We start from the raw sequence: 27,420 nt of genomic DNA on the forward strand, positions 1-27,420 counted from the left end.
GGCCTAGCAAGACATTACCGTAACGGGAACTAGCTTTTTCATATGCCGCAGTTGTTTAGACAGCTACTTAGTATAGGCCATTAAGGTTAACAGGCCATGTACAGGCATTAAATTCATACTACAACAGACGCACCCAACATTTAAAAATGCCAACAATTTGATAATGTGTATCTTAAAATACTAATTGCAGATTGATGCATTCCAGAGCCAAAGTTTTACGTTTCCGGTTCCAGTTTGCACCATCCAGTGAAATCTTGACCAATACAGTATATGGCTAATTCAGTTGGGCAGTTTCTCCAAATATCTGACACTTTCTGACGATTTCTAACAATGAAACAGTTTTCATAAACCATTTCCCATTGACATGTTGCATGTTAACCACACCAAGCGTCGCAGTAAACAAGCCTGTTGATTTTACGCACGAATACCGTAAAAATATTAAAATGAAATAAATCCTTATTTACATTGCCTGTTCAAATATCGTTGTTATTGCTCATCTGTGATCAAGATGTTGCTCGTGATCGTGCTTGTATTGCCTCAGCACTTTCGTGCAGTTTTTGGCGAGCCGAATTAGTCATCATTAGTCAAAAACTACATAGTGCCCCGTAATTTGAGATCATCCATTGTGGAAATAATGAGTGATTCAAAAGACACGGGTGTGGATATGACACTTAAAAGTTCACTCTGCCCTGTATTTTTTAACTGCTTTGGGGGGCTTCGCTACAAAAACAATGCGTGTTTGTTCTGAGTAACATTATATGTAACACAGGCAAAAGAACTCACAACACATCTATGCATTTAAAAGTGACAGTGCGCATCTCCTCCTAATGTTCCCCAACCAACGAGTGTCTCTGACTCACAAAGGAGTGTACTAACTTGTTTTTCAGGGAGTTTGTCAGAAAATGTTTAGACGTTTACACCAACATGGCTACAAATAAACCTCTTCAATTTAGTCGGCAATTTCCAAAAACAGAATGGAATGCAATGCAAGCGCTAGCACATGCAAAATGCCGCGTTGTTAGCTGTTCCCAACGTTACTGGAACGGTGGTTCGTATCGTTTTTGTCATCGTATACTCAGCGCATTCGAGTCTGATTTGGTCAAACGCGTCACATGCAGGATATATGCCAATCACAGTCATGTACGTTGAGGTGCAGTTGAATAAATCTCTCTTTGCCATTGGAGGGAGTGACGTCATATAACAACCAAGAGCTGGAACTTGTCCTCCGCTCAATCTGTAACCACCAGCAACGGAGGCGGTGGTGTGGCGAAGGGAGACGCATTTTAATTTATTTTATTTTTTTTTTGCACCGAATGGTATTACCAGCTGTCACAGAGGACACAAATACAAACAGAGAAAACGTTTGCCTCCTCCCAAACGTGTAGTTCGGCCCCATATCTGACCACCCAGATTAATTTCTTCTTTTTTATTTGTAACTGTGGCGAGCTAGCAAAGCAGGGATCCGGTGATCAATACACTGGCTGCATGATTGGCATACATCAAAACAACCCGTAGCCACACGGGGCTGAAATCCTTGTTTTTTTCTTTTAAAATATAAGCATTTTATGATCAGGAGAACACAGGATTTACATCGTATGTTGAGTGCGTATTGGAGGGCGCGCACACAGAAGAACATTGGGGCACCCAGCAGCTGCTGGACTGTAGACGCGGTCCAGTGGTGTGGAGTTCTAATTGTTTTTTGCCTTTTCATTCGTTTAATCAGTATCAATAATGTTTACTTCTGTAACAAACATGATAGCTACTGGATTGTTTTTCTTGGGATTTTTGCACTGTTTGGAGGTTATCGCTCCAGCCAGAGCCATTGGTGGTAAGCAACCCAGATTCATTTCGTCTAGCTTCTTGGAAGTGACTTTCCTCTTTGTCTTAATTTTTAATTATATTTTTGAACCGCATTAAAAGCAACGTAAATCTAGATGTCGAATCGGTCTGATCTCGCTGTACTATAATACAAGCCACTTGTTCATGAAATTAACATTTGCTAAGCTAACTAGCAAGGTACCTAACAACGCAGTCATTGGGAAGAGAATGGTTTAATGTAACGAAATTCGTCGTTACATTTTCCCGTTCATTATTTAATGGCTCTGAATAATCGTTTCTTTCTATGTAGCTCTTGCTGTGTTGGTTGGGTTGCGTAAGGATTTTTGCACAATAAGTATGAATGCATCATAGCCATAGGCTATATGTGAATGTGGTCTCAAATATGTAAACGGTGAATTTTAATTAATAGTTAATTTAACATTTTGTGAGAGAGGAGAGCATATCGCTTCACATAATGTTGCACGTTTCCCAGATCACAATGTGGATTTACAGAAAGACGGTTCGTCGTTCTGAGATGTTTCCTCGCTTTTATTGATGCTGACGTGAAGTACTTGTCAGGATACACTATGAGTCTGTGCATAAAACTGTGTAATGGAACGGCCTGCTCCTTGACGGCGGCTAGACGCTGTCCTGCGCTTGCATTTGATCAATGGGCCATTCTTTGACATGCCTGTGTCACCGTTCACTGTTCGACTCCGAACTGGAAGGAAACATATATTACTTGTTTCAAAATATCAAGATGCAGTTATATTTTGTTTCCTCTTGCCAGTATGGAATCCCGACTGTCAGCGTGGCCATATCGCCAAAGTGATGAGGCGGACGTTAACGGTATCTGTGAGAAATGTGTTTTCTAGTGAATTTCCGCAATTCATGGACTCCCTAGAAAGAATGTATGTCTGTAAGCTATTTACTTTACCATTGGCACATTTTTCGGGGTTACTTTTGTAAATAAATGTGCTTGACAAGGAAGTTGCATTCGCCTTTGACGTTGTCGATGAGTACGCCGACTACAAGACGGAATGTGTGCGTAGCTCCTAGTCCTTGAATAGTCCCCTCTCAATTCACTGGCCCCTCTAAAATCTCACAATCTGGCGAGCAAAAGAGGAGTTTGCAGGAAACGCCACTTGCCCAGATGAAATGGCCTCCATTTATTTTACTGAAACGAATGGCGAAAAAACAGCAGCACATTATATAAATCTGATGAAAAAAAGAAAATGGTGTCAGAAAATAGTTTACAAAGTACGCTTTGCATCTTTTGCACAACCAATATTTACTTATTTACTTGCAACAAGTGTCTTTTCACGTGACACCGAGGCGACTCTTCCACAGCAATTGTTGTAAAGCACATGAGCCAGGCGACCGACCACAGCAAACTAGTGTCGTTCATTTCGGACATCGCAAATGCAAACTTCTGGAAACAATTATGCACGCACCTCCCAGGGAACGTTCTGTAAAAAATGAAAAGGGCGTATGCATTGAAGTGTCATATTCTTGGTTATAAGCTTCGGTCTGCGAGTCGAAAAAATTCAGTCGTTCCTCTGTTATGATGAACAACAACGTTGAATTCCTAAAAAAAAGTCTGTCTATAGCTAGTAATTGAATTACAGTGTCACTTGACCCCACCGTACTTTGTCTGCCCACATGGTACTTTATAAACGTCTGGTGAAACGCTTTTTGGCTTTAAATTCGTACTTAGAGAAAAGGCAGGGAACATTTTTTATTTCCCTCCTCCCATTTCAGATTCATGAGTTCGGCTCAACGTTGGTGAAAAGTGGAGCCTCTGCTCTTTTGCGATTAAGACATAAATAAGAGTCTACACTCAATAATATTATTCAACTATACGTTTTATTCCAGAAAAGTAAGATGACTGAAGGATGTGACTCTATTCCATTGTATATCGTAGCGCTAGCAACATAGATGACACTAAAGCTGATAGCACTAAAATGACACTTTGCTGGAAAACTAAGATGATGGAAGGATGTGACTGTATTCCCTTGTGTAACTTGAGTGCGCTATAGCAATATAGATGACACTAAAGCGGGTCGCTAAGGGAACACTTTTGTTCCCACCGGATTCAGTAGACTGGTCAAAAGCACCTACCATAAAACTCGAGTCGATCAGTACTCACTGGAAATGTTTGCCAAAATATCCTGTTTTATGTGCGCTACTTACGTCACTTACGTAAGGGCTTGTTTTTACGTATTACTCCTGTTGTTTTGCGATGTCGTCAACCGCTACCCATTACCGTCTTCTTGAAACACAGAGGTCATTTTGAAAACATTGAAACCAGTTTCAGTTCAGTCCGTGCAGTGGCTTTTACCTACGGTGAATTAAAATGACCTTCTGGAGAGATAGTACTGGCATGACATAAGAAAGGTAATATGAACATGTATGTACCTAGGTGAATCATTTTAATGGGTGCTCATGTTTTTGCACCTAACAGGGACAAAGACTAGCCTATATAAATATCAACATATAAATATCAAAAGTCTTAGGCCACCCACTTCCTAATACTAATTGGGCATAAATGCTCCTTGTTCTCAGGAGAAAAAGGCTACGAATTGCCCAAGATGTTGTTGTGAGGGTAGTTAATTAGGGGCCTTGCAGGAAAACAAGCCAAACGTATTCACTTGCTGTGTATTTTTGTACATGTGCTTTTTGTATGAGAGTTCAATGCCCACGACAAATGGTTAATCAAAGGGGCCTTTGTCACAGACTTCACAGAAATCACAGAAATCCAGTTGATTCATTTGGTGTGTCAGTCTGCAATGCTGATGTGAACCAACCAAAACAATGTCCAGTACTGTTTATTATTAACATTGATTACAATTGTCTTCTCTTTTCTTTTTTTTAAGTTTTTGAATGAAATATTCATCTTAAGGCTTTTTAGGCTGAGTAGAAACACAAGGTCGTGCACATTGTAGTGAGTATCAAGCCCTGCCTCCCACACTTCTGTGGTCATGAAATACTGCCCGCCATCTGAGGTGTTTGTGTCCTCTATTAATAACTGAAAGAATCGTCTCTTATGTCACCTTGGTTTCTTATGAGATCAGTCATATTTATACCTGAGCCATCAGAATTGTCTGAAATATATCTCCAGATGAGGTTCACCCATGTTGCAAATGTTCACAAAAATTGACCCATTCTGAAATAGAGCTGAACATCATAATGAAGTGTGGCTTCCACATGCTGTGCTGTAGTTGTGACTGTATGACATGGGATTACTACTGAGAGGAAAGTGCAGCACATGGATGCTTCACTTAGTTCAGTTTCTGGGTACCCTTCCCTTCACCTGGGTCGCCCTACAGGCATGTCCGCTCCTGCCTTTAAGTAAGCTGTGGGCAGAGGCAGCAAGCTGCATCCCCGCTTCGCAACAGTTAGTGTTGATGCAAAAAACTCAGAGGATGAACAGAGGGGAGGACAGAGCATGCCGTCATTGCTGGGGGGCAGCAAACAGCCAAGGCTGGATACAAATGTTTTAGTGCCTCTTTGACAAGGAGCAGAGTGATCTCAAGATACAAAACTGTCTTAGGAAAGAACAAATACACGCTCACACACGCATACACACACACACAGACACACACACACAGAGGCATGGAAACTCAAGACTGAGCAAAAAGATGAACAAAGGGCAGGGCTTAGATAACAGAGAGCACAGGTATAATCAATAACCAAACAACACAGGTAAAAGACATTAAATGAGACGTAAAGAACACAGGAAGCTATGTGGCCACCTGGTGGCCATCTCAGGAAGCAGCAGCTACATTCCATACACTTGCTTTCCAAGTAATGCAATAGAAAATCGATGGTGCTGTACCAGATCAACAAGCTTATGTTAAAGCACATGCTAGCCTGGTTCCACCTCTGTAGTGGGAAAAAGGTCAACCATTCAACTACACCTTAAACTCTTCAGCAGGCCCTAATAACCCCTCCCATCTGCACTGCGTTTCAGAGAACCCCAGTGTGTATTCCAGCTGTAAGCCCTGAGGAAAAGGAACTCCCAACCAACAGATTAGTCTAGGACAAACTTGGAACATCTGGCTTCTGCATCCACATCTCCGTGTTTTCTAGTATGACTAAGTTCTTCAGTTGTTTTGGTTCTCTCTTGATCCAAAACAAACTACCCTCTTCCTCACCTCCAGAAACCATGTCAGTTCTGCTTTCACATGACCTCAAAATACAGATGAATTCCTCTACTGGTGTTTTCAGGCCCCCTCTGCTAATTGTAATGCATCCTGATTAGTGTGCCTGATTCTATGGAAGCAGTCATTATATGGTGAATACTGGTAGTAAAGTATATTTAATCTGTGTGGCTCTCCATTTGAGTCCTTTTGACATTTGTGTGATAAGCTGAACCAAAATGCAGTTATTGCCATCTTGTATTGACCCTTTAGATGTTGCAGTTAGTATTTTGACTCTGGTGCATTAACATTGGACTGGTTCGATTCAATTCAATTCAATTCAATTCATTTTTATTTGTATAGCGCTTTTTACAACACAAGTTGTCACATCAGACTGGTTCACTGCGTTATCCCCCCCCCCCTTCCCCCCGTGGTAGTGATAATTGTTTCTTAAACCTGAGAAACTCAAGCTGCCTTTCCACTAACTGTTGACAGTAGGCCAACCATAAATGAGGGTATTTATGTTTTTTTTTACAGCAAATACACCCAGGCCAGCAGAATTTTGGCCTGTCCCAGATTCCATACTTGGTTTGCTCCAATTAGCCTTTTTCACCTCGCGGCCATATTGAAAATGAAAACGAGGCTTGGTTGGGTAAACAGCCCACCCCCCCCCCGAGGTAATTTGACATTAGCTGGGCATGGCATGTGAAAGATGGACACAAAACCTACTGCTTGTGCCCAAAGGCAAAAGGGCACACCTTGCCCACAGTTTGTGTACCCTGTATGTGTTAGGGTATGGTCTTTCTTGTTGAAATGTTGCCCATTCATATGTAAATTGTGTGTTGCCACTGTTATTTAGCGAGCTAATTACCTAAAAGGTAATGTTGCCTAGCTAGCTGTTTTAGCTCGCTAAACACAGATTAAATATTAGCTAATTAAGTGTCCACCAGCTGGCTAACAGTTTGTGTACCATGTATGTGTCAGTCTGATGATCATTCTTGTTGAAATGTTGTCCATTCACAGGTTAATCGTGTTTCAATACTGTTATCTAGCTAGCTGCTAGCTACCTCGTTTTCGCATCTGACAGTCATCTCACATTACAGTCATCAGCTGGGTAGCTAGCTAGCTAGCTTTTTTAAAATCGCTAAACACGGTTGAAATATGAATGAAGCTAAGTAGGTAGTTAAGACCACCCTTAAACGCTCTGGTAACACTAAATAACTGAGTAGAAAGTAGATTTGTAGTGTCGAGTGTCCACTAGCTGGCTTAACTAGATTCATTTACCCACTCAAGCCTCGTTTTGAAATCAATATGGCAACGCAGGTGAAAAAGGCGAATCCCAAGCAAGCTAAGTAGAAACAAGTGTGTTTATGCTATGTAAAATATCTTTTCCAGACATATCTTTTTAAATACCTACTCTTGCTCTGTGGTGTGGACTCACATCAGAAAGTGAACCTTAGCTTCATACCATCTGTCAAATCCACATACAGTACAACTGGCATCATTCATAATAATTTTTCATTTTGGTCCCTCCAGAGCAGGAATGACAAAAGTACAATCTTCTGGATTTCTTCCTCCATAGTAATTCAACAGCAAAATTCACACACCTGAGGAGTCAGTTTATTTACAACATAGTTGGGTGTAAGTGGTACCAGACCAGCTCAGCTTTAAAGCTCAGCAGTACTTGAGCAGTAAAGGTGATCAAAAATAAAGAAGGTTAGATGGTGCCATGTATAGTCCTCCCCTCCTGTTCAGAGGTGCCAGGTAATAAAGTTGGTGCCAACCACAGCTGTGTCCTGGAACAGAGAGTATTTGTGTGCATGTTTCCTCTGCAGAGGAATGGTGAACATTGCATATTAGTCACACGGTGTGTCTGTGCAGGATCTGTGGGTTAGGAGAATAGGAAGATAATTTAGGTTGTGCAGGTGAAGGCTTAAGGTTGACTGAGGTCTGTTGATGGCCACAGGATGTGTTCACGATAGAGCTGTAAGATGAGGTGGGGGCTGAATCCTGAATGTTTTTGCACAAGGCAGAGCATGACTCTCTCTGGAGACTCTTTCAAGAGCTTTTTATCGTGAGCTAAAGTGAAAATGTGTTCTGATCACCTGACATCTTGTTCAAACCAACAGATACTTCTGAGAAGCTTAATTTGACAAGCCAGTATGAATGCGGGGTTTGAGATGTGCAAAACCAGGCACTACCTTTTCCTGATTAGATTCCGAACTCTCTACAGAATTTCAACCACAACAGTTTGTTGTATCCATGAGGTATTTTAATTTAAATAACAAGAAAATGTTTTTGCAGTGTGCAGCATTTCCATAGAAAGGTTACAGAAAACATTGCTGTATTGTGGGTTAGCCAGCTGTCCTATGAGACATGAGAGTGCAGGTTTTGTGGTACATTGAAATGTTTGACTTTGTCTCTGTATTGCTCTGTACCAGCTTGCCAGCTTGTAAAAAATATTGCAAGGAGCTGTCTCTTATTGCTTTTATTTTGTGGAGAAATGTTGGTGTGACATTCAGTTACACTGATCTTTAAACATGCCAATAACTTGCACTCTGAAATCATTATTCTCAGTACAATTATTACAGCTGCTACCTCTGCATGTGTGTCTACTTCACTGGTTTGGCCTACCCTTTCAGCTGTGCGTGACCAGCAGGAAAATAATATGGAAGCACGTTAGCGTAAAAGGTTTCACAGAGCACTTTCTGATTTCATCTCTACAGAGCAGGTGGTTGTGTATATGGTTGAGAAATTTGGGTTTAAGCAAGTTCTAGAGTCAGTCAACACAAAATATGAGTGACGTGTTCATGCAAAACTGGTAATGTAATTGTAGTGCAGAATTCTAGGATGGTGATGGCCCTGAGTCGAACGTAGAATGGGCCATCTGTGGTACGGTTGAAAAGACTGCAGTGGCTTAAGCATGTGCACAGGCGTTTTACGTAGAGGAGATTGTCATGAACGCTATTTTTGAAAAGGACCGTGAAGAGGAGAGACTTGGTGGTAATCTCACCGGAATGTTCCTTTTTTGCACTTACAACCCCCCCCCCAGGCTGCAAATGGGACAGTAATCTCCCCAGAGCACCCTTCCACTGGAGATAGGGAGGGGAAAGAGCAGATGTGGAGTGTAGCGGCAGGGCGAGGGTTAAGGAGCTCACTAACAGTGCACAGCAGTGCCCTATGTGACTGCCTACCCCCACACCAGGGAGCAACATCTGGATGGAGGAAGGCCATTAATCCAGGAAGTGTGTGCGAGAGGTGGAGGAGGGGGTCTGTTCCACTTCGGATGGAGTTTGCAAACTTGCGGTGAGTGGGGGCGATTTGTTTGGCCAGACATTAGTGTGAAGAACAAGGCCATGAAGGAGGGCAGGGACCCTGATGGGGCTGGCAGAAGACCTGTGCTCCTTTCAGGGCCTGCCATGTGTGGAGGGGAGGGGAGGAGTGGGTGGAGGCAGGATGCCAGGGATGGGAGCTCCACACCCAGAGGGTAGACTGGTCAGAAGACAGGGGATGGAAACAGTGAGGCCAGAGAGCCATAGCTTTGACATTAGTCAGCTGCCATTTGCACTGTGTGTGTGTGTGTTTGCCTGTATGCATATGTGTGTGCACATGACTGTATGTGCCTGTGTGTATGCGCATGTGTGGGTGCATGCGTGCATGTGTGTGTGAGTATGTGCATGTGACGGGTTACCCAAAAAGAAACTGCTTATAGATTTGTCTTCAGTCAGTGGCAGTGCCCAGTACTGCAACTTGTTGAATGAAGTTTCAAGCTGATTACATGCCTGTGTCCTTCATTTTATGCGGAACTTGTAAGAATCCTCTCCACAGTTAAACTGGTGGCAAAGCAAGATAATGTGCTGTAAAGTGTAAAGTGAGGTATTAACTAATTTAAGCAAGGGTAACATGCCTTCTGTGCACATAGGCAAATCCCATCCCTTTGTGGAAAAGCCAACCTGACTGCCACTGAACAGCTTTTCCCCTTGTGAATAGTCGCCAAATCACAATGAAATGGACCTTTTGCTCAGAGTCGAGGACAAATGAATTTCAGTTAGACTGAAGAAAGGGAGGCTAAAGTATATTTAGTTTATCACTATGACAAATACACTGTGATTGGGAATTTTGCCTGTCAAAATGTGCTTTCATCAAACTTCAATCCTAATAGGTATCCTTCATTGCCAATTACTGTCTCTGTACAAAGAGGTGGTATAGCCTTTGATGTATGTGTTTTGCTATGTTCCTGTCTTCTGTGTATATCATTTTTGCCTCCCCCTTCTATGCTCTCTGCATCTTAAGTGGATAGGCTAGACTTGTCAGTGCTGCTGTGGCTGCTGAAAATACACAGCTGTCTTCTGTTGCACATAAAAAGTGGGTAAAGTGAGTAAAGAGTAGTCCTTGTGGCAGAGAAGTCCAGGATCATCCTGTGCCCCGCTAGGCCATTCAAAGGCTTTTTGTTGGCCACAGACAGCTAATTTACTGCTGTTTACTTGCTGAAATAGCTGCCCTTGGCCAGAAATCTTGCTTTCCACCACTTGTATGTGCATAGAGACTGAAGATCTGAGATTCCTAGCTCAGGAAAGCTTGGATTTTCCAGGGAAACTGTGTACTGTTTCATTTTGTATCAGGGGTGTAACACAAGGAGAACAGAGAAGCAATTAGAAAAGCAATATACGGAAAGCTCAACATGTGAAACTTTAATTACCCTTAAGGGACATAACTGGCAAATACATGTTCTGATTAAGCAGGTGTCTGCACTTAAGGTTTCTTTTGAACCTGTGAAGATGCATCTATCCAACAAGTGGCAGCGAAGCATAGTGGTTAAGGCGCAGGGCTTGTGCACAAAAGGTTGCTGGGTCAATTCCCCGGCTGGGGCACTGCTGTTATACCCTTGGGCAAGGTACTTAACCCTAGATTGCCTTAGCAAATGTCCAGCTGTATAAGTGGATAACATTGTAACTGATGTAAGATATGAAGGTAAATATGTTACACATTAATGTTTCCCAGTGTCTCATACCGAGAAGGAAATAAAAGCAGATTAAATGTGATAGCGCTGTCATTGCCCACTATCTTATCCTGTAGCCTACGTTTGCGACAATTGATAACTAGGCTACCTTAACTTTTGTCATAATTACAAAATCCTGATCTCAGTTACAAGATAAGGTGTCTAATTTTTTTTTCTTTTGTGAATGCAATGCACTTCTGTACAGGACAGCAGAGCAAAAGAGCCTTGAAAAGAGCTCTTCATCTTCTGATTTCTGATTGGCTCACTCCTCGCTCTTCTCTCTCACTTCCGGAGGTACAAGTTCAAATTGGTTTTGCAACATTGCTCACTGCAAGAAGTGTTGCAAAAGTCAAGGTGCAGATTTGAAGTTGTAGGGACCGATTCGAGAGGTTGTAATCAGTGTGTTGTGGTTGTACTGGAAAATGGACTCAAGTAAAAAAAAAAATATGAGTAAATGTTGGATTACAAGTTTGCAGCTGTCATTTTATTTATGTAAATATCAATCTACACATTTGTGAATTTCAACATACAAGTTCACATTTTTCTGCAAGTGAAAATTTAAACATACGAGTTCAGTTTTTTGTTCTACAAGTTCTCACATCATATTCTACAAGTTCTCAAAATTAAGTCTACATGCTCTCGCATTTTGCAACATATTTACCTTCATATAAGTCGCTCTGGGTAAGAGCATAAGCTAAATGCCAATAATGTACTGTAAAGGGTGAAGCATAAAAGACTTTTCATTTTATCAGTAGGAGTGAAGTGTCTCATTCAGGAACACAATGGCTGTCTCGCATCACATTAGGGCCAGTGACCCTGGGGTCCAGAGTCACGCCATTTAACTCGTATGTCACACGCCATCCGTGGGCTGCTGTCATGGGGGCGCATTCAGATACCTGTGTGGACCCAAGGTCCTTTCACTCTGAGAGCTAAACATCTGAAGAGATTAAAGAACAGCAGGCTAAATGCTGTTTTTATACACAGTTTCTTTGGCAGTTACTGTCTGTGGATGTAAAGAATATGTTACATAATGACATTAGGCTGCTAAAGCTTTATGTACAGCTGATGGGGAGTGTTACGTGCGGCGCACTGGTCATGTGGAGTCTGGGTCGCCTGCGTCTCGGTTTCGCCCCCTCTCCTCTTCCGCTCTCTCTCTCCTGACTCAGGTATCCCACGGCGCTGCGCCCCGCTTCCTCGTTCCGGTTCGGCCAACCAGAAAACAGGGCGGCCCGATTTAAAGATGCTGGATGCTTGGGGTGATCGTCTTGCTGTTTTTTTTGATCCGTCATGTTCATCATTTCTGCTAACAAACTTGCCTGTACCGTGTTTTTGATATTGCATCGTTTATTGACTTCGATTGTGGATCTTGTCTCGGATTTGGTTGCATTCGGTTGTCGTGGGAGGAGGACAGGTAAGCTGGGGGATCCCCGTGTGAGGGTTCGCTGTGTTAGGGTTAGGTTAGAGGTGGGTGCCGCTCCTGTGTATTTTTGGTTAAGTTAGTTAGAGTAGGTAGGTTTCGTTTGGCTCTGCCACCCCTTTTGTTTTTGTATTCAGTTGGATTTGTATAGGTATGTAGGGTTGGTTTTGTTTTGTTTTGTTCTTTTCTTTGGCACTGTCTGTTGTCCTCCCTCCCCCCTTTTCCCTGTGAATGTTTGTCATTGTATATCGTCTTGTAAATATTGTAATATATCATGCTCCCCTACATTGCTCCCGTGTCTGTGCTTTCTTTGCCCCCCCACACTGTCCAAGCCAGCGGGGGCTGGTTGTTTCCTTTTGTGTTGCGTCCCACATACGTACCCCTGGACGCCATTACCCATCTGGGACATAACAGGGAGGATCACTTCTCTCTCCCTCCACTCTTCATGTAAAACACTGTGTGTCACTTTAGTGGAGTGGAGGGGATAAGCCCGGATTGATATGAGGGAGCCTGAAAAGGGTCATTGGTTTGGTCTGTACTTGGACCCTTGTGCTTGGTACCTCACCTGTGGTTCATATTCAGATACTCATCGACTGACACTAATAGTGAGATGTAATTAATGAACACATCCAATGCTAACTGTAAGGTAAACTACTGTGAGTTTTATTGTCTGGGATGAAGCCCTAGTCCCTCCTCCAGGGACTGCCTGTTGGGCAAGGTGTACCTCTACCTGTCTGTTCTCACCTTGGAAACCGTGGGCTTGTCAGGCACCTCCCCTGTGAACACCCAGCTGGTGGGGTTGGGGGGCTGATGTGACAATGCTGGCAGTTTTACAGTCTGCCATGGTTTGTTGGACCTGTCTACTTCTGTCATGCAGTGGGTTTTCAGTAATTCCAGTGTCAGGGGTGGGATGTCTTACCATGGATGGTGCAGGAGGAGTATGTGTGCTAACCTAATGCTTCTCTGTCCCCTCCTCTCCCTTTGGACTTGGCTGGTCTGTGCAGCACAATCGTTGCCTCTATTTTACCTGTCAGTCATGCTTATACGTAGTGATGTATGATGTTCTGTGCGGTGATAGGCAGCATACACGGTTATGATGATAAGGGATGATGTGCAGTTGCGTGAAGCACAATCGTTACCTCTACTGCAATTCTTATGAAGGTTTTTGTATAGTTATTGCCCCTGGTATTGTAACGCTATGATTTGGTTTCTTCCAGGACAACACCATGCAACTTGTTGGGAGCACAAGTAATAGGTAATAAGAAATGAAGGGTCATTAATTTAGATGCCACCACTATCCATCAGCCCCTGAGGGCTGCTCTGTCAGTGAGGACCTCTGAGACTTGTTTTTTTTTTAATATGTCTGCATTTAATAAGAATGTGCTTGGGGCAATTAGGCCTAATCTCTGTGAGCCAGGGCTTTGTACTGTAATATGCTTAAGGCAGCCTTGGGGAAAGGCAGCACAGGATTTGATGTAATCCTCTGCATTGTTATTTCACCACTCATGCCTCGTTGATAGCATTAGACTTGGCTTGCATGTTAAGGTACTGTTAAAATGGCCCCAGCCCTGCTCTCTGAAAAATATCAGTTTTTAGCACTTGGAAATTAGCACTATTATTCACTGTGGATATGAAACAGATTTTACTGTAAGTGAGATTGATCCTAATTAGCATATTAGCATTAGCATATTAGCATATTATTTATAGCGGAAGGATGCAGGGATTTATAGCAACAAGAATGCTGGGATAAATAGCTAAAAGTATTGATTATAAGACAGAGAAAGTTATATTAATGTAATACAGTGCATATGTCAGAACATATTTGACCATCTAGGCACCATGCTATAAGAAGGACCTGAAAAGAAAAAGTACAGAGAAGTATAACAAGACTGGTTGCAGGTATCAAACATGAGTCATGAAGAGAGACTCAAGATACTTAATCCTTTCATTCTCGATAAAAGGAGAGTTGGGAGAGATTTGATTTTCAAATGTTTAAAAGGGATGAACAAAAGGAACTGCATATTTTATGATTAGTTCTCTCAGCAGAACAAGAGGGTAACAGTTGGAAATTAGTTAAAGGCATATTTTATCCAGACATTAGGATGTATTTTTATTAGTTATAAAATAATTTACCAGAGTTAGTAGTGGAAGCCTTTGTACTTGACCCTTTGTATTCAGAGCCAGGCTTAACACAGTCCTGGATACAGCAGACAGCAGGTAGAAGATGCAGATCTTACAGAAGTTTAGCCAAACTGCTAGAGAAGTGGTGTTTCTCAGCTGCTGGCTCCAGGCATGAGAGCATTTCTGAAATTTGCTGTATCACAAATGCATCTCCCATCTGCTTTGATCTGATGGTAATTTATGGTCTTTATTTACAGGGATATGTAGAGGTCTAAAATCATTGAAAACATCTCACCTGAATATCCTGTTTTTGCTATGCCCTCTTCTGAAAAAAATCTCCCTCAGTTTGTGGCAAATTCATAAAACATTTATGTTAGCCCGGGTTCCACATTTGGGTGTTTTGTTGTTTGTTTGTTTGTTTCCCCAAGGAGACACATTGAAGTTTTAACAGCAGGCAGACATTCCAGGACCCCTGTTTAAGACAGGCTGCTGTTTTTTTATTTGGTTTTCCGACATCTTATTGTGAGCAAGTCTAAAAAAAAAAAAACCTGGATAACATGAAATGGATGGGGTCAGTGGACTGGTAGGCAGTCACTGTAGTAGAGGTCTTCCTTTATAATTCTCCTGTGCTTTAACTGCAGTTGGCAGCTGTAAGCCAGGCCTTATCTGGTTACTAGAGGTCAGCGGGGCTTCCCTTTGTTGTGGTTTGACACGAAGAGGCTATTGAGAGATCCGAATAACATCCCAACCCCCCTCACCCCCCCAGCAGCCCACCTCCTAGACTCAGTGTGCAGCCTTCCAGCCCCAGGTCCCTAGGGCCAACGTTTGTGTTAAAGACTGGTCCAGTCAGTGTCCTTGGTCACTCACCCTGCAGAGCAAGAAATTCAGTTTAATGGCTCTCCCTTAGCCATTCTCAAAACAACAAACCCCTTTCAACTTTAATTAAGCCAAAGGATATTTGACATTTGCTCGAGGCCGTGTAATACCGTGTTATTTGGCCTTGTGTTCCAAGTCGCAGTTAATCCACTTGTTCGAGTCCGTTTCATTTCCACTTATTAAACCTCACGGTCCCAGAGAGAAGGCTGTGATGTCGGACCTGTCCTGCTTTGTTTGTGAGTCTTTACTTTCCTTCAGAAACATTGTGAGAAACTAGCAGTGTGAAGACAAACCCAGCCACACATGTAGAGTGGGGCTATGGAACTCAAAGAAGGGATTCTGTTTCTCCTGGCAGACATTCCTGGTGTTTCAGTGTTAGCATCATAAGGATGGGATATCTTTGGCTCGACATTGAAGCAGTTCATTTCTCCATCTCTGCTCCATAACTCCAACCTTACCCTTTTGTTATGAAAACTGCCACATGAATCTTTTGTGTAATCTCAAACTCTGTTAATGAAACATCATGCCTTTTCAAAGAGGAGTTTTTTGGTGAAGGTCAGGTGTACTTGGAGAATCCTCGAGTGTTTGTGTTCTGAGTTGCGTATTTTTATGATAACAGCGTATACACTGTCTTCAGTAGACTAAACCTGATCCTTTTCCTGTGTGCATTGTGAAATGCTTAACAACTGCTCAAAGACAGGAGCGACACTGCCAGTACAGAAAGAACACCAGTTGGCTCTCAGCAGAGAATGATGGTCTCTGGCACACAGAGTAATTTCTGTTCATAAATTCCAAGCTTTGAAAAGCTTTCTTGGTAGCTGGCAAAATGGAGGCAAGGAACAATGGAGGACATGAATGGAGGATAATGAACAAAGCTGTGTAGTTGTAAAAGTTATGTTCCAGGTAGGATAATGTTGTGTAATATATACCTCTCTTCTCTGTGTCTGTGTGCATGCTGACCCTTTATGGAATTGGGATTGGGAATGCCTGTGTGCTTTGGGGGTATGGGTTGTAGGGTGTTAGATGCTGCGCTGAATCCAAGGTACAGCTCTAGTAGGAGCTTTCATGGGAGGGGCACAGCACAGTATGCTGGTAGTAGGATTTGTGAGAGGACGGGCCAGAGGTGCAGTGCTGTCCTTTCTGCTCTCTCTGTGTTCTGCGGTTTCTTCCCTGCCATCTCTCTGTGCTGTGAGAGCTGTTTCCTGTGCTTTCTCCGTGCTGTGAGATCGGTTCCTGGTGACAGGAGATAGTTAAATGTGGACTGGGGTGCTACTGTGGGGGTGTCTTCTACAGCTCCATCATCTGCCGTTCTCTGCCTGGGACCTTCAGCTCAAACTCAGGGCACAGCAAGGGATATTACCCGGAGAATGGGCTCTCTGTGGCTGAGAGACTTCCCCATGGACTGGTCTTCCTTATCCTAGTGGTTCTTAGCCCATTCTCAGCGATACATTTTATTAGCCTTCTTCTAAAGTCAGTTTTTTATTTGTCACATGCCAGGGTACAATGTACAGTGCAGTGAAATTCTATTGTCTCACTCTGGTCTCCGGGTCAGTTCCTTAAGGGTTCATGCCATTGAATAATTCACAAAGTACAAAGAAAATATGTTAATAGCCAATTTTTCTTCTCTTTTGCTCAAATGTCTTAATTGTCTTGAGTTTGAAATATGAATAAAAAGACATTCCATAAGGAACTGATAACATTATGTTGTTGGTTTGCATTGTTATTTGTGAATTATAGTGGCAAGTTTACGCTTGCAACACTTTTGTAAAAGGTAGGAAAAGGCGAAGTGAACCAACCCCATTCTGGGCCCTGCTCCTTGTCCCTCTCACCAGACAGTTCAGATGGGGGTTCAACAGCCTGATTTAAAATCAACCCTGTTTGTTTATTTGCTCCACCCGAGATGGATATGGCTTGTTTGGAAATTTAGCAAATTGCTTAATTAAATGTCATGAGAGAGGGTGGATATTAATGTGATCTAGTGACACAACAGGAAGGAAAGGCTGGAAATAAATGCACCAACGGACCACTCCATTAGGGTGCCTGCCCCAACCAGGAAACCAGCAGGTATCTTCACAGACATGCAAAGTTTGAAAGGCACTGGTTCATCACCATAACATTAGGATCATATCATGGTTGGTATGCTTTACATTCTGCTAGTTTTATTCCCTACCATGGAGCCAGCAAAGATACCACTAAGGATATAGATTAGGAGTAAGTGAAATGAATAACTAAAAATTGGTTGGCACTCACCTGAGAGTTGATTTAGTTGAACTAGCTTCCATTTCTGTGAGTATGAATTTCCATGGTGATTTTGTACATTAAAACCAAAAATCTGAGAATGTGGAATACTTTGAGATACTTCAGATGACATTCAGATTAAGTCCTCATCAAAAGATGAAAAAGTCATTCACTTTAATCTGCCTCATCAATCTTAAGTCTTTGCTCCCCTTGATGAGGATTTCAGTATTCCATAATTGAATTCATTTGTTATGAATATTGACTGTTGGAGAGTTCTCAAATGGCTGTTAATTACCTACATACATTACTAATTACTCTCCCAGTGAAAAAAATGTAGTCCTAGAGCAGTGCCCCATATTTATTGCTTCTATCAAAGCTATAGCTGTGTCTAAACTCAGTTTTTTTGACTGCTCTGGGTTGAAGATGTGTTTTCCATTGCACAGTGGTATAGAAGGTGTCTGGCAGCTCTGCTGCTTAAAAGTGTGCCATGTGCAGGTCCTCCTTTTCTGTTTGCTTCCTATCTGCTTGACAGAGTGCTTCCTGGGGCTAAGCAGACAGTGCCTGAGAGGCAGGGTCTGAACCAGCTCAAATGGTTGTAACTCCAAAGCATTTAACATATGGCCGGTTGATCAAATAAGGCCGGGGTGTGGGTTTCTCATTGACAGCATGTGTGACATTCCCCCAGCCTGCCCCTTGAGCTAGTCTGCTTACAGCTCACTGCTGGGGCCAGCAGTGGAAAAACACTGGGCCTTGAGCCCAGCCTTCTGCGTCCTACCACACACCTGGAGAGACTGCAACAAATGCACTGGTCTTTCTTAACAGCTGCCATTTTGTCTCTGTGTAATATGTGATTCACTGGCTCGTCAGGAACCCATCCCTTATCCATAGTGACATATAGAGTTTATATAGATTACAGTTTAAGCTTACACTTATCCTGGAGATCATTTTCACAATTCATTAACTGCAGCTCTCAGTTCACCTAAAGTACTTTGCTCAGTCGGGATCAAGCTCCCTGATATTTGAACCAAGTGAATGCTCGCATGTTTTCTTTGCCATTACCATTTCCTAACGTCGTTAAGTGTGGGTAATCTTTACTGCTTGAAAATGTCACAAATAAGAGCCAGCCCCTAACCCTCTTCCTCCTCCCTCAGCAGCTTTCAATTGGCTGCTTAATTAGACAGACAATTGATTAGACATTAATTAGAAGCCATATATAAACACAATCATTTGGCCTGCTGGCTTTTCTAGGACAGCTATTATGGCACATTTCACCATGTGGATCAGTGCTTTTCCGAGATCACACAGCATCCATATTTAACTATTCAGCCATCCCCCTGATGCTGCTGAAGTGCTCCAACTGTAATCTGTTATGGATACAAAAAGGGGACTACAACTTTCAAAAACTAACAAAAACAAGTCTTTTTGATTTATTCATTTGATATATTTTTTACAGGAGGAAATTGGTTTGAATTTAAATAATTGAAAGAAAATCAGTTACTGTGATGGTTAGAGGTGGCCATATGGTGCTTGCACTCTGTCATTTAAAGGAAGGTATTAAAGAATGAGTAAGGGTACTTGACTGAACAGGCAGTGAAGTGTTAAAAACACAGTATGATTGCAGGTAACTATATGATATGTAAATAGCCAACCAATAAAAAGAAGTTTGTTTGAAATATTAACCTTAAAAATAAATGTTACTTAAACATTTAGTAACACTACTGTGAAAACATATGTGACAGGCAGCTTGATAGATTTTGAGTTTGTTACCCCAAACTCTATAGACATTTGAAACTTCATGAAGGACTGTGGTGTTACCTTTCAAAGCCCTGGAAATTGCTTGAAAAAGATTTCAACCTGAAGAAGTGAAAATTCATTTCATTGTGCCAGTTTAATTTAGCTATTGAAATTCACAAATCTAAAACCAGTAGAGCTGGCTATGTGCTTAATTTAAAATAATACATTTTAAATTAAGTACATTTTACAGAATAGATATATTCACTGAAACACATTCACACAATGTTGTGAAAGGAAGTAGGCAGAGTTAGAAAATTATTTCACTCTTAACACTAGAATATGTTTGCTGTTGTTGAAGCTTTATTTTATACTGTTCATCCTCTGGGTGATGGCACATATGGGCACTTCAGCCATTCCCCATGTCCACCAACAGGGTGTAGCTTTGAGGAGTGAACTGTGTGACTACAGAGCGTTGGTGTTTGAGTCTTTCCCTTTACTCCCAGCAACTTGTGAATGGGCTCTCTCTCGCAGTGTTAGACAAAACTGGTAAGGATGCGGTGAGACTGTTTCCAGCGCTAGCCAGATTCAGGCTGTCTTTATCATGAGGTGCCTGCTTTGTGTGGCAGCGTACCTGCTTGTGTAGTGAGGGATTGGGAAAGAATTTGTTTGAACTACAGTGGTTCTTTGTCCTTAACTAACATTTTTTATTTTATTAAATTATTTATTTTATGATTTATTCATTCAAGCCTGAGAGGTTAATAGAAATATTGTGTAAAAAAAAAAGAAAAAATTGTAATGTTTGCTTAGTTTTGCTAACCTGAAGGACTACTGCACATTTAATCTGCTCTATAAATCTAAGAGAAAATATGCGTATAATAGTTGTCAATTTCATTTAGTTTGCTAGTTATTTCATTTTGAGCTGGTTATTGTTTCACCATGGACATATCTAGAAATTGGAAAGGAGAGGTTACAGTACACATGAAGCTCAGGCTGGCTTGCCGTGGACGTTCCTGTGTGATTAAATGCATCTGAAAAAAGAAAAGATGAATGGTTACTCCTTGCAGTGGTGTAATTGTTCCTAGCATGCGAGCGCCCTGGCGGCAGTTAGAGATACTCGCGGGAGAGGGCGAAAAATGCCTCATTTTGAGGGGACTGTGTCACGTTTTAAAGGCTGCTGTGCGCTGGCCTCAGCTCCTGGTGCTGGCGAGACAGGAGGCTCTCCTCATTCCACCCCCTCTGCGGAATGTGCTAAAATAATTCACAGTGGAAAAAAAAGAACAGACAAACAAACAGAAAATTCCGTGGTCATCCTTTAGGGAAGCAGACAGCTTGTCTGCATACTTGGAGAAAAAAAAAATTCCTTTTGGTTTTTTTCATATATTAATAAGACCTTTCTGTGTGAAATATTCCAGCTTTGGCAGAGTGAAGACATAAGTAAATGTCTCAGCAAAATGTCTCTGACAAACAGATGTCAGCTGAGTGTATGGCCCTTTCCCCACATCCACAATCAGTCCCCCAGCCCCAGAATAGGCAAGAAAGTAGTCCATTCTGTGGTCACCCATCTTTGGTTTGTGGTTTTAAGGCAAATTTAGAGCCGCCTATGTTTTATTTCCTGTTTTATGCACACTCACTGGGAAGGGCCCATGTGAGGCTGACTTGACTCACCATCTGTCCCAGCTTGGGCTGGGCCTGAGGAACTTGTAGCTGTCCTCACAGGGGCCCTGCTTGGCTCACTGAAATCCAGTTGGCTCATAGTGCTGACCGATAAATCCAATTTTCATCATCATCACGATATGAACATGCGCAATAAACACATCGCAAAAACTGCCTGAAATGCGATAAATATGAAAAATCATTTTATTTACACGTGCCATGCATTCACACTCAGCATGCAAACATTTGACCTATCACCGGGCCGCCCAATTTCGCTCCTTTTTTGTTTTGGCCCACCATGAGCTATGCGCTCCCACCGCCACGTTCTTCCGGGTAAGATGGCGCGCCCCTTAAAACTGACGTTCCACCAATGAGCGGGAAGGGGCACGGGCACGGAGCGCTGGTAGAATAGGAAATAAAATGCACTAAACTACAGACAGGGTTACCAGTCTGATTTCAAGTGACATCACATAAAAAGCTGAAATCGTGTTACACGCTATCAAAACCGATTCCCGACAGGTTCGCTTTGGAAAAAGCACCAAAGCACCACTCTGCCAATTGTTTACTTACAAAAAACTGCTAACCGTGGAAACAAACCGTGGCTAATTCTGCGCAGGAATGGGTGTTGAAATTGATGGCTGAAGTGCATGTTTTATTTTGTTAAGTTGACGTGATCTCAGTAAGGAAACCAAACTATTGTCATTTCAGTCACACAAGTCAGTGTGAAATCACCAATTAGGAAAATAATTATGCCAAACCTGGCAGCCCGGGTTAGCGAATTCTGTTGTATTTCCGACCAATAATCTGTTGTTGGTATTATTAAGTTAGCCAACGTTACTATAAAACGAAATTACCAAATCGTTCCGAGTGACCCTGTGAATGAGAAGCTCATTTTCGTTTTGATATTGTGGCTCATAGCTACCATATTGGGGCATTTTGTGATGACGTGTAACTTAAACGTTGCTCAACGTAAACTTAATATCCAATATTGATTTGTTATTCAGTGTTGTCACTATGATGTTTGACTTTATATTTTTGTCAGTTTTTTTTATTAATTTTCTAAAGCACCTTGAGTTGCATGCACTTTCTGTCAGAAGGTTTCTTTCCGTTTAAATATGTTTATGCTCCCAAAAAGAAACATATGGATGTTTTATGTTTTTGACAATCATCTCTGCAAATTAATAAAATTACTATTAAGCAGATTAAAGAGTAATGTTATAATAATTTTATTATTTTAAAATTTTATTTTAGATTTAGAATGTTAATTTTCTATAAAATATAACACATTTTAATGTAATTTCACATCACATCAACATTTATTTTTGGCCCGCGGCCCTCCATCCAGATTAATTTTTGGCCCTTCAAAGGGAAAAATTTGGGCACCTCTGGTTTAGAAGAAAATACTTTAAAGGGAGCAGGGGAAATTAAACTTTAATTTCTTATAGTTATAATGTCTTATTTAAATTAATGTTCTGTTTAATTGGTTGGGTATTCATGTGCAATTTGTTCAATAAAAGCATGTCCGAAATAGTTTATTTCATTTCTTTATTCAATGGGCATAGGCTATTCAATGTTTGGGGTCTATGTACTTAGCAGTGTACCTATTAAAGCAGAAAGACATAGCAACTGTATAGCTAATATGCACACTTCAATATTTGTTCATTTATCGCAAGTCATATTGTCATCGCAATACTGAACAATGTTATCGCACATTGCAGATTTTCCTCATCGTGCAGGCCTGTTGGCTCAGAGCTAGGCTTGCAGGTTGGGCCTGGTGGCCAATGAGGATGTGGTGACAGGGAGAGTATCGCGACCCTCTGGTAACCTGGGTTACTTTGGGAGTGGGCCTCAAAACAGAGGTCTCCAGAATGCACAAGTATTCTGTATGCGCGTGCATCCGGTTTGCTGGTATCCCACACTGTTACCAGTTTAAGAGGAGGAATAACTGAAGCAGGGATGAAATGTTACTTCAGCAGAACATGTTTAAGAGATGTGAGGCTGTCCACTGCCTCTCTGTGCTCTTTACTCACTGACCTCCATGCCAGCCTGTTCCCTCTTCTTTCACTCACCTGTGTGCCCTGGCCTCCTCACTCATGGGCCCTATGGGATTGCATTCAGTTTGTCAGATTGTGTGTGTCCATGTGCTTGGTCAGTATCACAGCAGTGTGCGGATGGGCAGCGAGCTGCAGCTCTTTAGGAGTGGGTGAAGCACTCCCTGCCGGCGTTTTGTGAGCGAGATGATGACATCCATGACATGCTGGTTTTCAGAGGAGACCTTTGTCCCAGAACATGAACTAAGGGCCAAGGAAATCTAAAGGAAGGGTGGTGCTCACACTCTCTGTGGTCATTAAGTGGTGTGTTATTTCAGTGTTGAACAGTTGTTGTGCTCAAATCCAAATGGCACTGTGGTCTTTGGTCACCAATTTTTCAATTTTGCAAGACTTACTTCCCAGGATGCTTGCTGTACACCACACATCCACTCACACATGAACTCTGGGCATCCTTTGGACTCAGAGACACCTACAGTCACCTCCTAGGCATATTAATACACAGGATTTCTGAATCTATGATATGTCCTATTTATTCCATATGCCTGGAATCTGTGGCAAGGTTATAATAGTTTTACATTTTCAAATTCGTTTTTATTTTGATAATATGTTTGTATCCAGTCTGAATTTCCAATTTTTTAGTTTTAGTTAGTTTCACCAGTATTTTCATTAGTTTCAGTTTAGTATGTATACCCCCCCCCCCCCCCCCCCCTTTGTAGATACTTGCTTGATGTTCTGACTGAACGGTATTTTTTTTTAATGCCACAATCGAGTTGCTCTGAGTTGAGGTAACATTAGCTATGTTGACCTTGAATGTGACAAGATCGCTGCCTGCCCCAGCGATCCCTACACCAGGTTCCGTATGACGAAAGCACATTAGTGCAAGCCCACCCAGAACCCATACAGATTGCATTGCAGCGCCTGCAGTTCGAAAATTGCCTCAACATGAGAGTATATCGAAGCTATCTGTGGAATTTTCAACCAGACTGAAATCGCCCGAAAGGGGCGGTACTCCACGGAACATAACTTGATGCTGATTGGACTATGATATTCAGAGGCAGGACAAACTGTCTAGAACAGTCACAGCTAGAGTAGCACTGTGGTAGGATGTGTGATGTGAAAAATTCCCTCCCTTTCCCCCTTTGGTGGTGCGTTGCCCGATCGCCCTCAGGAACAAACCGCCTCTGAGTGTGACACCTGCCGCCATGGATACAACCTCCGCCGTCTTGAAACGATAACGACAATTATTTTTTGTTTTTTCTTATTTTGTTTTTATTAGTTTTTTAACAATCATTATTAGTTTTGTTTAGTTTTAGTTTTGCATTTTCTTTGGGTAAATTATTTTATTTCAGTTTACGAAAATGTCTAAAAACCATTACTTTTCGTCTTAGTTTTAGTTTTAGTATACGATAATAACCCTGATCTATGGTTTGTAAACAGATAGAGATGAATGTCTCCCCCACACTGCTGCTGCAAATGTGACTACGGTATTGCGCCGCTGCGCTGCCTTTTTTGGATTGTGGTCATCCTCCCCTGTGGATAACCTCTCCCAGTATAGCAGGACTTCTGTATGAGTGAGAGAGGCCAGAGCGGACCCCGTCAGGCCAGCCTCCTGTTCTTTCTACAGCTAGAATAAATGCTGCAGGTGTAGAGGCAGGAGGCAGTGGCCAGGGTGGGCAGGGTGTTGAGGTTGCATGGAAAGGCAAGACAAATTAGGATGTTAGCTATTAAATTAATATCTTTTAATATTCTTTCGAACATCAGCTTTAATTTATGAGTAATCAGAATATTAGATTTCACACAAAATAGTGTTATTAGCACAATGCAGTTATACAAATCACATTGGTCCAAAATGATTTGGACTTCTGGAAGAGGTAGATTCTTAAAAGCAAGGTCCCTAATGAAGGTGTAGAAGGAGGCATTTCTGTTTTAAACATAAATTTTCTTCCTCTCAATTAAAATTAAAAATGTCCTGCTTGGCTCTGTTCTTCAAACATGGAGCAAAATGTTTTTGAAATGTTCAGTGGTTTTATATCATCCATTGTTAAATTAACTAGTAAGAATGGTTTTTGAGTGTCTCCATAATAACAGGAGCTGTGGTGCCTTGCCACCTGGAATGCATTTTCATAATGTGACACCTCCTGTTTTGTGTAGAATGTTGTAGGCTGGGGAATTACCAATCTCTCAGCTGTGTTTATTTCATTAGCTGACAGGAGAATTTTCATTAATTCTGTGGCCATGTGTTCCCTTGAGGAAATCAGATTATTGTCAGTTTGAAGAAACTCTTATCCAAAGCTACTTGTACATACATGTAGGTTACAGTTGTATCCATTTATACAGCTGGATATTTACTGAGGTAATTGTGGGTTTTCAACAGCTGAAATCCCTAGCAGAGAATCAAGCCAGCAACCTTTTGGTTTTGAGCCTTGCTCCCTACCGCTACACCAACTGTTGCCCTATAAGCCATATGCACCATATGATGTTAGTGAGCCAAAACTGGTTCTTATAAACAGAGCTTTTAAGCAGCCACTGATGTAATGTCTGTCCCAGTGTTTTGATCACTATGTACAGTTGATCTGCTTGTGTGAATCAATTTGGGCTTGCTTACAATGACATATGTTACATCATGACTGCATTGTAATAATAAGAAAAATGATGATAATTAGGGCTGCCCCCGACCAAAGATTTTCCTCATCGACTAGTAGTCGACTAGTAGTTTATGCCATTAATTTAATTATTTAAATATATATTTTTTGGGGCATCAGAAAATGTTTTGAGTTTCAGGGCTGAGGAAGAATGTTATAAGTAACATTATAAGTAACAGAGAAATACAAAACCGTAATAATGAGCCTTTAAAATATAAATTTTACAAGCACACGCACAAAGCAAGCCGCCTGTTAATGACAATGCTAACGGCAAAAGCAGTAATGATGTGTTGGAACAACCAGCAAGGAAACTGAACATTTTGTTGATATATTTCAACACAGTATAACATAATACAACTTATGAACTTGTAACACCAACACAATAACTTATAAAACAAATGATAAATAAAAAACAGAACATGAAACATTAGTAGGCTAAGCGATGTAGGCTAATTTAGCTTCCCCAATCCCCACGAATACTTGGATAAGCTTGAGTTGAATAGCGCACACGACAATACATTCATTTAGCTGCAGATAGCCTTAACTTTAAAATTCGTTAATGTTAATTAGGCCATTAATTATTTAGCATAATGGAATAACCCTTTCACGCCTACGGTCACACTGGTGTGATTAGCCGTTTAGCGCAGGAATTTATAGCGTAGTCTATAAACTATTGCTACCTTGTCAAAAAATGCTACTGGAAGGCAGCAACTTTCACATGATTTTGACGTGTTATAGAAACAGTAACGTTAGGAAGCACATTTTGATAAGTCAAATGTTAGTAAAGTCAATGTAAGATAGACACAATTTTTGACACAATTTACTAAATTATGTAAATTGTGTCAAAGTAACTGTATTTGCCAATTTGCAATTCCCCCCTCCCCCCAAAAAAGTAAATAATTTTGATCTGAATTGCATAAATAATTTTGGGTGTTCTGTCGTGTTGTCCTACCTTGTTGAAATGTCCTATCTGTAGCCATCGATCTTTGCTACCCTAACTTGAAATACTAGCCTACCGCGGGTAGCCTACCCTACCCCTGCATATTTTTAATAGGCAACAAATGGATCATCAGAAAATGCTACCAACATGATATTATACTTATCATATTTAAAATATCTAAGATGACAAAAATAGTCTAAAATGACCTTAGAAGAAAATTATACCACCATAAAACGACTGGTAACATATTTCAATAGTGTAGACACTCATCAGAAAATGCAACCAGTGTTTTAGCTATAACCAGCTGTGACATATAGCACTAAAAACATTAGGCATCTCATTCGCTTTGATCTAGCATTGCAGTAATGCAAGACAAAGTGGAAAAGCGTTAGTTAGCTAGCAACATGTCATGAGATATGCACAGGTACATCATCTAACGTATCAAGGTAGCCTGTGCGTGCCATTAATGCTAAGCTAGCTAACTAAGTTTTAGACCACAAGGTCATATAAATGTAAATATCGGATAATATGTCAAATGTGTAGACATACGATGGAGAAACATTAGATAGATAGATAGATAGATAGTAAAGTAGTAACTAGCTATCTAACAAACTATTGTTTAAAAATAGCGAGTGAGTGGGCTACATTTACAAAAACTGAACTACATTTCTAAACACCGTCTCTACTGTCAAAGGACGCAAAAATTATGGGCGGGCACTTGGTTCTGTCAGCTGTACCGTTTGCGCATGCCTATGCATGTGCACTACTTGCCGGTTGCACGTTCTGATG

The 27,420-nt window shown here is 41.4% G+C and overlaps 1 protein-coding gene across 3 annotated transcripts in view; it reads left to right on the forward strand.

Annotated features, from left to right (window-relative positions):
• The first annotated feature begins 1,639 nt into the window (after window positions 1-1,639).
• Window positions 1,640-27,420, forward strand: part of LOC118779113 (low-density lipoprotein receptor-related protein 1-like) — a 176,162-nt gene continuing 150,381 nt past the window's right edge. For all 3 annotated transcript variants that reach the window (XM_036531009.1, XM_036531010.1, XM_036531011.1), the window contains exon 1: window positions 1,640-1,828. In XM_036531009.1, coding sequence (XP_036386902.1) covers window positions 1,732-1,828 — 97 coding nt within the window. In that variant the 5' untranslated portion in view covers window positions 1,640-1,731. The remainder of the gene's footprint in view (window positions 1,829-27,420) is intronic.

The sequence above is a fragment of the Megalops cyprinoides genome, chromosome 6, assembly GCF_013368585.1.
Source record: "Megalops cyprinoides isolate fMegCyp1 chromosome 6, fMegCyp1.pri, whole genome shotgun sequence".
Classification (NCBI taxonomy): Eukaryota; Metazoa; Chordata; class Actinopteri; order Elopiformes; family Megalopidae; genus Megalops; species Megalops cyprinoides.